This window comes from Aquarana catesbeiana, linkage group LG13 (genome assembly GCF_042186555.1).
Source record: "Aquarana catesbeiana isolate 2022-GZ linkage group LG13, ASM4218655v1, whole genome shotgun sequence".
Classification (NCBI taxonomy): domain Eukaryota; kingdom Metazoa; phylum Chordata; class Amphibia; order Anura; family Ranidae; genus Aquarana; species Aquarana catesbeiana.
In genome coordinates, this window is record NC_133336.1 from 55104422 (window position 1) to 55120540 (window position 16119).

General features: G+C 41.4%; 1 protein-coding gene across 4 annotated transcripts in view; it reads left to right on the forward strand.

Moving 5' to 3' along the window:
• CEP170B (centrosomal protein 170B) overlaps positions 1–16119 on the forward strand; it is a 161130-nt gene that overhangs the window by 123246 nt on the left and 21765 nt on the right. For 2 of the 4 annotated variants that reach the window (XM_073610711.1, XM_073610714.1), the window contains exons 13-15: positions 367–607; positions 3058–3217; positions 10028–10066. In XM_073610711.1, the coding sequence (XP_073466812.1) occupies positions 367–607; positions 3058–3217; positions 10028–10066 (440 nt within the window). The remainder of the gene's footprint in view (positions 1–366; positions 608–3057; positions 3218–10027; positions 10067–16119) is intronic. The other 2 variants (XM_073610713.1, XM_073610712.1) reach the window with 2 other exon arrangements.

Below are 16119 nucleotides of genomic sequence, written 5' to 3' on the forward strand. Positions count from 1 at the left end.
GACTTCCACGGCGACTTGCAAAACGACTTCTGTATAGAAGTCTATGCAAGTCGCCTGAAGTCGCCCCAGAAATGCTACAGGAACCTTTTTCTAAGTCGGAGCGACTTGCGTCGCTCCTATTAGAACGGTTCCGTAGTACAAAACGGGAGGCGACTTGTCAGGCGGCTAGGTCGCCTGACAAGTCGGCCCTGTGTGAACCGGCACTTAGGGATAAAACCCCTTTTCCATTTGGATAGTAATTTTATTTTTCTTACAAGCAACTTGTATGTTGGCTCTCTCAATGTATTCAGTTCCTGTCTTTCCCACTGGTGGCTAGGAGAGGATTGATCTTTTAACTTTCTCTCTTTAAAACCAATTCATTGTAAGCATCAAGACGGAGGCAGCAGGGTTCAGATTATTTGTCTACATCTGAGGAGGAGTATGGCTCTAATCACAGCACCCCTAAACACAAACGATCCCATACTTCAACAGCCACTCAGACCCCCAAGGCCACCACCATCGTATCTCACAGTCAAAGGCACAACCGGCTTCAGGATGATGATGACGACGACCAGGAGGTCTACAGCAACTTCATGGCACAGTCTGCAGAAATTGCAGAAATAGCCAGGTGAGTGCTTAAGGCCACAGTAACCTTTTTTTCTTTTTTATGTCTGTATATTTCTGTAGCAGGGGATGTGTGTTGGGTGGAGTATTGTATTATCTTTATTAGGATTATAGTTTTGTACCACCTCACATGCAAAGTACGAGTACCTGAAAAGGTTTATAAAGGGACCTACGCTATATGACTAACAGTTTGTGAACACCTGACCATCACACCTCTCTAAGCTTGTTGGGCACTCGATTCCAAAACCATGCACACACACTGAACACTTTTTTTATCAATAGTTATTGAGTTTTAACCACATGCCGACCAGCGCACGACGATGTACGTCGGCACAATGGCATGTCTGGGCAAATAGGCGTACAGGTACATCCCCTTTAAATCGCGGCGCTGTGGGGCACACATGCCCGCCGCGTTCTCCATGCCCTCGATGTCCGCCAGGGGCCCGCGCTCGTGTCACGGAGCGGCAGAACGGGGAGATGCCTATGTAAACATCGTTCTGCCTAGTGACATGACAGGGATCTACTGCAACCTGTCATCAGGAGCAGTGATTACTGTCATGTCAGTGGTAGCCCATCCCCCCTACAGTTAGAATCACTCCCTAGGACACACTTAACCACTTGATCGCCCCCTAGTGTTTAACCCCTTCCCTGCCAATGTAATTTACACAGTAATCAGTGCATTTTTATAGCACTGATCGCTGTATAAATGACAATGGTCCCAAAATAGTGTCAAAAGTGTCTGCTATAATGTCGCAGTCACGATAAAAATCGCAGATCGCCGCCATTACTAATAAAAAAAAACAAAATTTAATAATAAAAATGCCATAAATCTATCCCCTATTTTGTAGACGCTATAACTTTTGCGCAAACCAATCAATATAGGCTTATTGCGATTTTTTTTTTTTTTTTTATTCTTTTTTTACCAAAAATATGTAGAAGAATACATATCGACCTTAACTGAGAAAGAAATTTTGTTTTTTATATATTTTTGGGGGATATTTATTATAGCAAAAAGTAAAAAATATTGCTTTTTTTTCAAAATTGTTGCTCTTTTTTTGTTTATAGTGCAAAAAATAAAAACTGCAGAGGTGATCAAATACCACCAGAAGAAAGCTCTATTTGTGGGAAAAAGACGTTAATTTTGTTTGGGTGCCGCGTCACACGACCTGCAATTGTCAGTTAAAGTGACGCAGTGCCGAATGGTAAAAAGTGCTCTGGTCAGGAAGGGGGTGAATCCTCCCGCGGCTGAAGTGGTTAAAAGGAAGTTACAAACATAGACCTCTGTTACTTTTCTGGGGACAACCCAAAATGTGTCATTTACTTTTATTTCCACTTTCAATTCTAATGGTAAACAGGACAATTAGAGAGGGTGAATCTCCCTAATGGGGACCCAGACAGCAATAAAAACTGACAGGTGTTCTAATCCCTCTCCACTCTATCCGAAACTAAAGAAAACATTTTGCCTTTAGTTATACGTTAACCACTTGACCTCAGGAAGATTTACTCCCCTCCATGGCCATTTTTTGCTATATGACACTGTGTTGCTTTAACTAGCAATTGCCTGGTCATGGGGACACTGTACCCAAATAAAATCGATGTACTTTTTTCCAACAAATAGAGCTCTCTTTTGGTGTTAGTTGATTACCTCCTGCATTTTTTATTTTTTTGTGCTATTAACAAAAAAAGACCTACAATTTAGGGAAAAAAAAACAATATTTTTTTTACTTTCTGCTATAAAACATATCCAATAAAAAAAAAAATAATAAAATTTCTTCATAAATTTAGACCAATATGTATTCTGCTACATATTTTTGCTAAAAAAAAATCCCAATAAGTGTATATTGATTAGTTTGCGCAAAAGATATAGCGTCTACAAACTATTGGATATTTTTATTTATTACATCTTTTTCTACTAGTAATGTCGGCAGTCAGTGACTTATATCGGGACTGCGATATTGCAGCAGACATTCGGACACTAACTGACACTTTTTGGGGACCACTGACACTAATACAGTGATGAAATGTACTGTACTAATGATACTGGTTGGGAAGGGGTTAACATCAGGGGCGATCAAAGGGTTTAGTGTGTGTCTCGCTAGTTTTTTATTACAGTGTGGGGGGTGCTTTTTACTAGGGGAAGAAGACATGGATGCTTGCAGAGACCGAGGATCCATGCCTTCCCTCCTGTCAGAACGGCGATCTGCCTTGTTTACATAGGCAGACCGGCATTCTGCCTCTCTGCTGGATCATCGGCGGGTGGTGGCGGACATCGAGTCAAAGGTAAGTAAGTAAGAGGCCTTGTGTTGTACAAAGAATTGTTCAGGGGGTTAATTGAAACTTGGATCTATTTGCTATCAAAGGCATAAATGAGCAAAGAACATTTGTGAGATAATGAAGGTTGTAATAGTCGATCAGTAATAAATCCTTTGAATGATGGTCTCATATATATCATAGGTTGAGTCAAACTCTGGTAAAAGATGTAGCCAGCTTGGCTAAAGAGATACATGAAGTAGCTGGAGATGGGGATTCTCAGAGCTCCTCCGGGACAGGACACAGTACCTCTTTAAGCTCCGTGCCAAATACACCGGCCTCCATCATATCTGCGAGGGAAGAGGTAAGATTACATTTTATAATAAAACAAAAAGCTACCTTTAACTCTCTATGTATTATCAGAAAAACACCAGTGGATGTGGTTACTGAACCTAACTGTGAACTAGTAAGAAGATCCTTTGCAATGCAAAGTTTTACATGAAGAAATGTCACCATGTGGCCTCTACCTATGATTGCATGTTGAACACTAAATTACTTTTTACCATTCTTTACCAATTGATATTTCACAGCCTTAGCTGCTTTTTTGGAGCAATTTCTATTGCAGGCATAAACATTTAATAAAGTAGTAGATGGCTAACACAATGTTCAAATACATACAAGTAAATTGTCTTGTTGCTCAGGAGTTCATAATGCTGTTCAGTTAGTTAAGTGATTTACACAGTTCTACCCAACAGCAGCCAATAACCTGATTTTCTTTGTTAGAAAGTGAATCTGTACTTAATGCCCAGAATGTTTAGTATCAGCACACATCCTCAATTATCTTCTACATTGCTTTTGGGGGACCCTAAACCTGGGACAATGTAAAATACTGGACAGCACAGCAGCTAGGTGGTTAGCACTGCTGCTTAAGGGCACTAGGGCCATTGGTTCGAATACCAACCATGGCACTGCCTATATATATATATATATATATATATATATATATATATATATATATATATATATATATATTTAGCAGCCACCCTAGAGAATAAAACGGTGGTCGTTTTATGTCACACGGTATTTGCGCAGCAATTTTTCAAACGCGTTTTTTTTTTTTTTGGAAAGAAACTGTTTCAAGAATAAAAAAAAAACACTCAAGTTAACCAATCTTTTTTGTATAATGTGAACGATGATGTTATGCCGAGTAAATAGATACCTAACATGTCACGATTTAAAATTGCGCACACTAATGATAGCGGCGTATATAACCTGTTTGTATCTGGCTCTGATACTAGCCACTGCCTCACCAGCCACTGACCTCACCACACGTCCCTGATAGATATAGATATATAGATATATATATTTGTATATCTATATCTCTATCTATCTCACTAAAATCGGTCACATTTTTGTAAATATTTTATTCTATCTTTTCATGTGACAACACTGTAGAAATGACACTTTGCTACAATGTAAAGTAGTGAGTGTACAGCTTGTATAACAGTGTAAATTTGCTGTCCCCTCAAAATAACTCAACACACAGCCATTAATGTCTAAACCGCTGGCAACGAAAGTGAGTACACCCCTAAGTGAAAATGTACAAATTGGGCCCAAAGTATCAATATTTTGTGCGGCCACCATTATTTTCCAGCACTGCCTTAACCCTCTTGCGCATGGAGTTCACCAGAGCTTCACAGGTTACCACTGGAGTCCTCTTCTACTCCTCCATGATGACATCACGGAGATGGTGGATGTTAGAGACCTTGCACTCCTCCACCTTCCGTTTGAGGATGCCCCACAGATGCTCAATAGCATTTAGGTCTGGAGACATGCTTGGCCAGTCCATCACCTTTACCCTCAGCTTCTTTAACAAGGCAGTGGTCGTCTTGGAGGTGTGTTTGGGGTCGTTATCATGTTGGAATACTGCCCTGCGGCCCAGTCTATGAAGGGAGGGGATCATGCTCTGCTTTATTATGTCACAGTACATGTTGGCATTCATGGTTCCCTCAATGAACTGTAGCTCCCCAGTGCCGGCAACACTCATGCAGCCCCAGACCATGACACTCCCACCACCATGCTTGACTGTCACCTGGTGCCGCCACACGCTTGACACCATCTGAACCAAATAAGTTTATCTTGGTCTCATCAGACCACAGGACATGGTCCAGTAATCCATGTCCTTAGTCTGCTTGTCTTCAGCACACTGTTTGCGGGCTTTCTTGTGCATCATCTTTAGAAGAGGCTTCCATGCAGACCAATTTGTTGCAGTGTGCGGTGGTCTAAGCACTGACAGGCTGACCCCTTCAAACACTGCAGCAATACTGGCAGCACGCATATGTCTATTTCCCAAAGACAACCTCCGGATATGACGCTGAGCCTGTGCACTCAACTTCTTTGGTCGACCATGATGAGACCTATTCTGCATGGAACCTGTTAAACCGCTGTATGGTCTTGGCCACTGTGCTGCAGCTCAGTTTCAGGGTCTTGGCAACCCTCTTATAGCCTAGGCCATATTTATGTAGAGCAACAATTCTTTTTTCCAGATCCTCAGAGAGTTCTTTGCCATGAGGTGCCATGTTGAACCAGTGACCAGTATGAGAGAGTGAGAGCGATAACACCAAATTGAACAAACCTACTCCCCATTCACACCTGAAACCTTGTAACACTAATGAGTTACATGACACAAGGGAGGGAAAATTGTTGCCAGCGGTTTAGACATTAATGGCTGTGTGTTGAGTTATTTTGAAGCGACAGCAAATTTACACTGTTATACAAGCTGTACACTCACTACTTTACATTGTAGCAAAGTGTCCTTTCTTCAGTGTTGTCACATGAAAACATAGAATAAAATATTTACAAAAATGTGAGGGGTGTACTCACTTTTGTGAGATACTGTATGTACACACACACACACACACACACACACACCTTGATAACCAATGTACTCAATTAACAATTAAGCTGACAAACTGACTAGGTATTAGAGGGCAATCCACACACTGAGGTTATAAATCTGCTCTCTGTAAGCAAGGTACCAGTGTTATGCCCCGTACACACGGTCGGACATTGATCGGACATTCCGACAACAAAATCCTAGGATTTTTTCCAGCGGATGTTGGCTCAAACTTGTCTTGCATACACACAGTCACTCAAAGTTGTCGGAAAATCCGATCGTTCTGAACGTGGTGACGTAAAACACGTACGTCGGGACTATAAACGGGGCAGTAGCCAATAGCTTTCATCTCTTTATTTATTCTGAGCATGCGTGGCACTTTGTGCGTCGGATTTGTGTGCACACGATCGGAAATTCCGACAACGGATTTTGTTGTCGGAAAATTTTATAGCAAGCTCTCAAACTTTGTGTGTCGGAAAATCCGATGGAAAATGTGTGATGGAGCCTACACACGGTCGGAATTTCCGACAACAAGGTCCTATCACACATTTTCCATCGGAAAATCCGACCGTGTGTACAGGGCATAAGACTGACAGCACTGTGCAGCGCAGTGCAACCTGTCTGTCAGGTTTGCAGGATTATAGGATGCTAACATAGAAAACTGATATAAAAACAGACTTGGGTACTGGTGCTTCATGTATTTAAAAATAAGAAATGATGTTGTTTGTTTCAGTTTTCAATCGGTGCACAAGGAGATTAAATTATGTTTTGAGGTTTGCCCTGAAGATTGTGTTCCTTATATTCATAGTCTGGAATTAAACATTCAGATTTACATTTGAAATAGTAAAAGCAGAGAGTCTATACCAAGATTAAAAGAAAAACTATTTTCCAGGAGGTGAATCATGGGCACAGGGAGTCACTTCTGAGCCTGAATTACAGAGTGCGGCTCGGCTGAGCTGCCAACACCCTGCATGTAATGTCTACTTTAATTCTTTGTTTTGACTAGTGCAGCTTTACACACCAACCCATATAATGTACAGTCGGAGTCCCAGAAGAAGGCATTTGAGATAAAAGTGTGATGGATGTTTGTGTAAATAAGTACGATTAGAATTGCAGCAGATATAAAATTGGTCATGTGATCTTTAGTAGTGCATGTATTTGTTCGAACCATTTTTACATGTATTTATTGCTATGACATTATATTATTTACTGTTTTATTATTTTTATCTTCTTGACACAGGGATGAAATAGACCTCAAAGAAAAAATACATTAATATCAAATGTCTTGTATTCTGTACATGGGGTTTAAGAGTACCTGCATACTAACCCTTATGCAACTATGGTAAAAATACACTGATTGTATGGAGACCAGTTGTAAAAAAAAAAAAAAGTATCAAAATCTCTATGAAATGCTAATTTTAGGAACCTTACACAGAGCGTGACGAGCCATGTTTTTCATATATTGTTTTTGAGCATTTTCCTCTGCATTATTCTTTCCTTTCTCCATATTGATTCCCTTGGATGCACTGAGGTACTTATGACCAAGAGTTGTTCGAGCGAGTGTAATTAGGACTGAACCTGGCTTGTCGTTGTTGCTTTTATACATTGTGAAATCAGCTATAAATCCAAGAAACTGTGGAGATCTCTATTTTATTTAGAAACAGAGGATTTTCTGCTTCCTAAACCTTACTTGTAAGCAGCAACAGTCCTGCCGCCCAAAGTTCTTAGATTTTGGCCTACATTTTTTAAATTGATATGATTTCCTCCTTTCTCAACCTTGTAAGCAGCAACATTCCTACTGCTCCAGGTCATGAGACTTTGACCTACAGATTTTAAATTGATTAGAGTAACCAAGAGCATAGAGATGGAATATGCACTCATAAACCTAACCTGTGCTTTGCCCATGCGGGGCACTTTATCGCCACTCGTTCCAGCTATCTCACTCACCTGCTGCTCCATTTAACTGTTGGGCGCATGCAAAACATGTGACTAACCTCCCTTTATCTTTTCTGATAATGTTGATAGTTGGTGATTGGCTGCTCCCAACACTATAATTTTTTTCATTCCCTTGCTTCTGTGGGCAGACAGCAGCAGTAGAGTGAAGGGAAGGTAATGTTATGCTGCTGCAGGGACCAACATTGAAGAGCAACTAAACTGTGGAATCTGTACTCTTTAAAAAAAGGCAACTAAGAGGGCAAAAGAGTAGTCACCATTAAAACCTGTGTCCTGCTTGTGGGTGATCCAGGGGCGGATCCAGAGTCTAGTCTCAGGAGGTGCAATGCCAGAAAATACCTTTTTTTGCGGGCAATTTATCGGGGAAACGGCTGGCTTTGGCACTTCAATCATCACGGCACCATGGTTATTACTGTGTCAGGATGATTGAAGCGCATTATTCCTATTCTTACATTGTAATATAAAATGAAATAGTTCAGCTCACCATAATGCAGAATCAGTGGGAGCCCTGAGTGCGTCACTTTCCATGTCGCCTGCCACCAAAAGCAGATTGTCACTTGCCACGTCACCTGCTACACATTGCGGATTGTCACTTGCCACGTCACCTGTCACCAGATGAGGATTGTCACTTGCCACGTCACCTGCCACATGCTGCGAATTGTCACGTCACCTGCCACACGTTGCGGATTGTCACTTGCCACATCGCCTGTCACCAGATGCGGATTGTCACTTGCCACGTCGCCTGTCACCAGATGCGGATTGTCACCTGCCGTGTCACTTTCCTGCTAAGGTGGTCTCTTGCTATGTCCCAGAATCAGGCAGCAGAGAGATGATGTAATCTCTCTGCTGCCCACAGCTGCCTTCACAGTGAGGGCAGAACTGCAGGGATGCAGGGCGGTGAGAGATGATGTCATCTCTCTGCTCCCCTGCCTGCCGGCTCCCTGATTGGCCAGCAGCCCACTCACAGGCACACAGAGCCACCCAGCTACCCCCCTCTCTCACCCGCCCACTCACCGACCTAGCCGCCGCACTGTCACCCATGCCAGAGGCGGAGCCGCCCGCACTGTCACCCGCAGCGGAGCCGCCCACACACCGCACTGTCGCCCACGGTCAGAGCCGCCCGCACTGTCACACGCAGCGGAGCCGCCCGCACACCGCACTGTCACCCATGGTCGGAGCCGCCCGCACTGTCACTCGCGGCGGAGCCGCCGCCACTCGCACTGTCTGTCACCTGCATTCTCGGAGGGGGCAATTGCCCCGTTGCCCCCCCCCCCCTGGATCCACCCCTGGGGTGATCTTTTCTCCATTAATGACTTACCATGCCTTGCTCTGCACTGTCTCTGTGTGGAGGTGGCCATCTTGGTAGAGGAGGGGCTTTGCTTCCTCATGTTAGAGTGGCCCCCCTGATGACTGGCGATCTGATAACTGGTAGTGGAATATTGAAGAAGCAGCAGGAGAGATGGGTGAAGCACAGTTTCACAGAATGCAAGAAGCAGGGAGATTCGTGCACTGCAGTTCCTCAGGTACAGCTTCCTCTCCAGCATGGAGAACAGTAAGCAGCACATTAGTGACATCTCCAAAGCTTGTGGGACTAGCCGTCAGAGGCACAATGCCTGAAATACACACTGCAAATGTAGAACTATGAGGCTGTAGACACAGCACTGCCTGGGCACATGCACTGCTAGTTTTCAGGAGAAATATGCGATAAAGGTCAATCTTTAAAAGTACTGCCTGTTTAGGCACAATTTACATGTCTAGATGTTTCCTATAAGATGCACAAAGTCCTTCCTTCTAAGGTTGAAGGAGGGGGGGGGGGTTAAGTGTTAAAGTGAAGATAAGTGAAGTGTGATGGGCGTTTAGGTGTTTACAGTGAAATTCACATTTTGTTTTTAGAGCTTCATGTCCAGTTGTCCTGTGCCGAGTTGACAACCACATAAAGTAAAGTGTGTAATACATTCATAACACATGCTAAAAATCATTTGTTCCAAAATTACTGGCACAAAAATTCTTGTGACAAAAAAACTTAAAAGCCTCTGTTACAAAAGCCAAAAACTAACATTTTACTATTGTCTTCATTACTTGGGGGGCTGCAATCCATGCAGAGGAACCCTATCCTACAAACCTGCCATATTATGTGCGGTAAAAACACCAACGGTCCCTGACTAGTGAAATGGACAACTGGATCACTGACTTTCCCAACAAAATCTGGGTTCTGCTAAAGGGATGACATTCATTATTATTTTCATCTAAAGCATTTTAACATCTTCATTGACTTTATTTTCACATCTATGATTTTGTATTTCATTTTTTTCTTTCCTAACACAGATACTTAAACGAGCATCACAAAGAGCATACCCATCCCAGGTGCCCTGATTTTCCTTTCTTTTTGTTTTAGTGAATTATAGATTTTGTTTTCAGTTCCCTTTAAAAATTTAAAGTAGTTTAGAATCTTTTACTGTTATGTGCTTGAATATCACCCAGACACCTTTAGTTATCTGCCACACATATACTTTGGTCAGTTAGTGGCCAAATGTGAACAATCTCAGCCCAAACTAATGCCACTGGCCTAGCAATGAACAGTTTTTTAGCAACTGAGCTGAGGATGTAAGTGAAGGTGGTGATAAACTTAGTCAACTGGTGATATTACACACGGTACTGCTGGTGAAGATATTCTTTAAAGTGACCTATGCCATTCCTCTTGCTATCCCATCTACCTGTATCTGAGCATAGAAGCTGTTTTAAGTTCTTTGTTGCTTATGTCACAACTCTCTTGCCCTCTCTAGATGGCAGCTGTGAAAACTCTGTGTAAAAAAAAAAAAAAAAAAAAAGAATTCACCTACTTGCGGAAAAAAAGGACAAATAATGCATATGTTAGCAATACCTCAATACCTGTATATACAGTCTTGCATTTCTGTCAGATAATGCACCACTTCGCCCAGAAAATTGTTGTAATTGCAAATGTTTAGGCCTTCTTGTGTTTATTTCTTTTGTTTGTATTGGTATGACAAAAAAAATGGGCAGAAACCAAAAACCAAATCTGACTCATTCCACACAAAACTCCAAAAACGGACTGGACAAAATTATTGGCACCTTCTGAAAATTTTAAGAAGTAATTGCATTCGAAGTTTGTGATGCTCCTGTAATTTGTAATTAAACTCGCCTGCATCAATTAACAGGTTCTGAAAATATAGAAATCAAACCAGCAACTAGGTAAAATGGTGAAAAACAACCTTTCTGTTGTGTGTCTGTGTGTGTCGCATGGAGAAGAGCAGCAAAGAATTGTCTGAGGATTTGAGAACAAAAATTTGGGAAAAGCATGGACAATCTCAAGGTTACAAGTCTATCTCCAGAGATCTTAATGTTCCTGTGTCCACTGTGCGTAACATTGTCGGGAAGTTTACAGCCCATGGCACTGTAGCTAATCTCCCTGGACGTGGACAAAAGAGAAAAATTGATCAAAGATTGCAACAAAGGATTGTTCGAATGGTGGATTAAGAACCTCGATCAACTTCCAGATATATTCAAGCTGACCATCAGGCACAGGGTACCACTGTGTCAGCTTGCATTTGAATGGAAAAGGATGCTATTGTAGGAGACACAGGGAGGACTCCACTGCTGACACAGAAACATAAAAAAAGCCAGATTGGAGTTTGCCAAAACTTACCTGAGGAAGCCAAAAACCTTTTGGGAGAATGTGCTGTGGATAGATGAAACAAAATTACAGCTTTGTGGCATTATGAAATCTGAAGACTACCAAAGAATTCTGGGGTGCAATGTAGGGTCTAGTGTCAGAAAGTTGGGTCTCTGTCAGAGGTCATGGATCCTAAAGAAGGACAATGCAGCACATGTCAAAAAGCACCCAGAAACGGTTTAAAACAAAGCGCTGGAGAGTACTGAACTGGCCAGTTGCAGTTGGGAAAAGGAACCCTTCCAATCTGAGAGACCTGGAGCAGTTGGCGAAAGAAGAGTGGTCCAAATCTCCAGTAGAGAGGTGTAAGAAACTCATTGATGGTTACAGGAAGCAATTGATTTCAGTTATTTTTTTCCAAGGGGTGTGCTACCAAATATTAAATTGAGGGTGGCAATAATTTTGCCCAGGCCTTTGGAGTTTTGCGTGGAATGTCTCAGATTTGGCTTTTTGTTTTTCCACTTTTTTGTGTCCCAATACAATCAATACAAACAAAAGAAATAAAAATGAGAATGCCTAAACATTTGTAATTGCAAACATTTTCTGGGCGTAGTGGTGCATTATCTGACAGAAATTCAGGGGTGCCAATGTTTTTGGCCATGACTGTATGAATATACATTTAAATTGTAAACACCACAGTCCCAATCTTCAATATGAGAACTATAAATCACAAAAACATTTATAAAAGACACTGTAAGAGGGAATGCTATATCACAATGCTCTGAAAATCAAATATTATTTCATAGATATAGAAAAGTGGATGTGCATCCCATAAGAAGTATCTTGTTATTTTTTAATAACTTTCCAGAATGCCCAATATGTATTTATTATTAACATTATACAGGATTTATATAACGCCAACAGTTTGCGCAGTGCTTTACAACATGAGGGTAAACAGTACAGTTGCAAAACAATTCAATACAGGTGAAATCCGAGGGACCTACTCGTTTCCTCCTGTATTAAATTGTATTGTAACTGAACTGTTTGCCCTCATGTTGTAAAGTGCTGCACAAACTGTTGGCACTATATAATTGCTGTATAATAATATCAAAGTAAATCCATAACGCATATGGAAGGAAGAATCCAAAATCCTTGTGAAGGACCAGAAAATAACTCCAGGCATGTGTGCAGCTGTAATCCCTGTGTGTATAGGAAAGGAATCGGTTTTCAGGCACTAAATGAGTCCATCAACTGTCAAAATCACATGTACATTATAGCTGACTCTAATATCAATATATACAACAACGTAAACAACAAAGTCTACTATAGTTATTGTATGTAAGTGTAGGACTTCATTGATGTCATGCAGACTGTGCATGCAGTGGTTATCACCTAAAGGCTGCATTGGTATATGTATATGGTACTATATAACCAGTGCCCATTGCATCAATTTAGTTTCTTAACCGGAAATAAGAGGCTACCTGTCAAAAACAAGGGTAGCCCCATCTCAAACAATGGTCACCAGAACAAGTGTCCCTGTTGGAAAATGTTTCCTTCATTTTCCTCCTGTTTTGGTGCCTGCTCAAAACTTTGGATTTTCCCTCATTTTCAGTCCTGGTAACAGCGGTCACATAGTGAGTCCGAATCTGCCTAGTGGTAAAACAGATCACAAAAAAAAAAAAATCCTGAAGAGGTTCTAACCTCTCCCTGTTCTATCCAAAACTAAAAATGGGTTCAAATACATTTTTACACATGGCTGTCTTCCTGGCTGCTATATAGAGATTGATAGAAAGGCTGTGACATGAGAGAGGAAACAATGAAGAGCTTACAATAGCCTCTGTGAGCAGGTACTGGGATAGAAAGAGGCATGACATGGGTGACTTTAATGTAATCTTGTCATCCTATGAGAATATCTTTTTTTTTTTTTTTTTTTTAAAAGCGTGCAAGAGAAGGAATCATAAGGTTCCTAAAATTCCCTCCCTTGTCCCAAACCAGTTCTTTAGAGTCATGCTTGGGATTGTTTTTAGTTCCTTTCATGAAACCTTAAATTTTGGACCTATGTTCTACCCTTCTGTAGAAGGCCTGCCCACCAACCCCCCTTTCAGTGAGATTCCTCTTATTAGCTTGTAAGGTGCTATCATTAGACAGGGGGCTAGCTGGTTGATGGGCTTTGTGACAGGAAGCCTCTCAGGTCTAAAGTCCCACGCCTCCGTGCAAACTGAAATCAAAGTTCTAAAGAGCGTCTTCAGTGCCTCAAATAAGGTTACTTTTCTAGTGACACCCGAGCTTAGGGCCTAAGTGCCTCCTTGGTACGAAGCCCACCTACCTGCTAGCCCCCTGTTTACTGAGAGCACCTTGCTACTCATTAAGGGCACTCGTATTGAACAAGGTGATTGGTAAGTCGGGCTTAACACAGGTGGGTAGAACATAGTCCCAAAGTCACGGCTTTAGTGGCAAACTAAGAGCAGTCTTAAGGCTTTTAAGAGAATCTTCGGAATAAGGGAGGCGATGGTACTTGCACAACACATACAGTATCTCACAAAAGTGAGCACACCCCTCATATTTTTGTAAATATTTTATTATATCGTTTCATGTGACAACACTGAAGAAATTACACTTTGCTACAATGTAAAGTAGTGAGTGTACAGCTTGTATAACAGTGTAAATTTGCTTACCACAAAATGACTCAACACGCCATTAATGTCTAAACCGCTGGCAACAAAAGTGAGTACACCCCTAAGTTAAAATGTCCAAATTGGGCCCAATTAGCTTTTTCCCTCCCCATGTAATGTGACTCGTTAGTGTTACAAGGTCTCAGGTGTAAATGGAGAGCAGGTGTGTTAAATTTGGTCTTATGGCTCTCACTCTCTTATACTGGTCACTGGAAGTTCAACATGACACCTCATGGCAAAGAACTCTCTGAGGATCTGAAAAAAAGAATTGTTGCTCTACAAAAAGATGGCCTAGGATATAAGAAGATTGCCAAGACCCTGAAACTGAGCTACAGCACGGTGGCCAAGATCATACAGCAGTTTAACAGGACTGGTTCCTCTCAGAACAGGCCTCACCATGGTTGACCAAAGAAGTTGAGTGCACGTGCTCAGCATCATAGTCAGAGGTTATCTTTGGGAAATAGACGTATGAGTGCTTCCAACATTGCTGCAGAGGTTGAGGGGGTGGGGGTCAGCCTGTCAATGCTCAGACCATACGCTGCACACTGCAACAAATTGGTCTGCATGGCTGTTGTCCCAGAAGGAAGCATCTTCTAAAGATGATGCACAAGAGAGCGCGCAAACAGTTTGCTGAAGACAAGCAGACTAAGGACATGGATTACTGGAATCATGCCCTGTGGTCTGATGAGACCAAGGTAAACTTATTTGGTTCAGTTGGTGTCAAGCGTGTGGCGGCAACCAGGTGAGGAGTACAAAGACAAGTGTGTCTTGCCTACAGTCAAGCATGGTGGTGGGAGTATCATGGTCTGGGGCTGCATGAGTGCTGGCGGCACTGGGGATCTACAGTTCATTGAGAGAACCATGAATGCCAACATGTACTGTGACATACTGTAGCAGAGCATGATCCCCTCCCTCTGGAGACTGGGCCGCAGGGCAGCATTCCAACATAATGAACCCAAACACACCTCCAAGACGACCACTGCCTTGCTAAAGAAGTTGAGGGTAAAGGTGATGGACTAGCCAAGCTTGTCTACAGACCTAAACCCTATTGAGCATCTGTGGGGCAGCCTCAAATGGAAGGTGGAGGAGCGCAAGGTCTCTAACATCCACCAACTCAGTGAGGGGTGAGGAGTGAAGCTCTGGTGAACTTCATCCCTAAGAGGGTTAAGGCAGTGCTGGAAAATAATGGTGGCCACACAAAATATTGACACTTTGGGCCCAATTTGGACATGGGGATGTACTTTTTTTTTTTTTGCCAGCGGTTTAAACAATAATGGCTGTGTGTTGAGTTATTTTGAGGGGACAGCAAATTTACACTGTTATATAAGCTATACACTCACTACTTTACATTGTAGCAAAGTGTCATTTCTTCAGTGTTGTCACATAAAAAAATAGAATAAAATGTTTACAAAAATGTGAGGGGTGTACTTTTGTGAGATACTGTATAATCTGAATGGATTACGCGTTTACTTTGAAAATATCTTTATCCAAATTATGATGTGTATTATACTTTTTTTTTTTTTTTTTTTGTGTGTGTGTGATTTACTATATATTTAAAATGAAGCCATTCATTTTTATTCTTTTTCCTCCATTATTCTCATCCCTCTGGTTAGGAGAATGATAGCCTTATTAACTATACATATATGTATGTATAAAAACAGGACATTTCCGTGCTTGCACAATAAATAAATAATACATTAATGAAATAAGTGAGCAGCAGCTCTAATATGAGATACACACAAATCACAAAATAAAGGAGCTGCGCTACCACTAATAACAGTGAAGCGGTAAAGGTAGGTGTCCATGTGAATATTGATTGTTACAATGAATATTCACATGGACACCTACCTTTACCGCTTCACTGGTTCATCTAGAATTTCTACATGGACATTCTATCACTGGGATCAATATATTATTTAGTCACTGTTATTAGTGGTAGCACAGCTCCTTTGTTTTGTATATATATATATATATATATATATATATATATATATATATATATATATATATATATGTATATATGTATGTATAATGCTTTCATATAATTCCAGTAGCTATTATATTTAGTATCTGTTGGACAATTTTCATTATGAAGCTGGAATTGTTCTTCTTGAAAG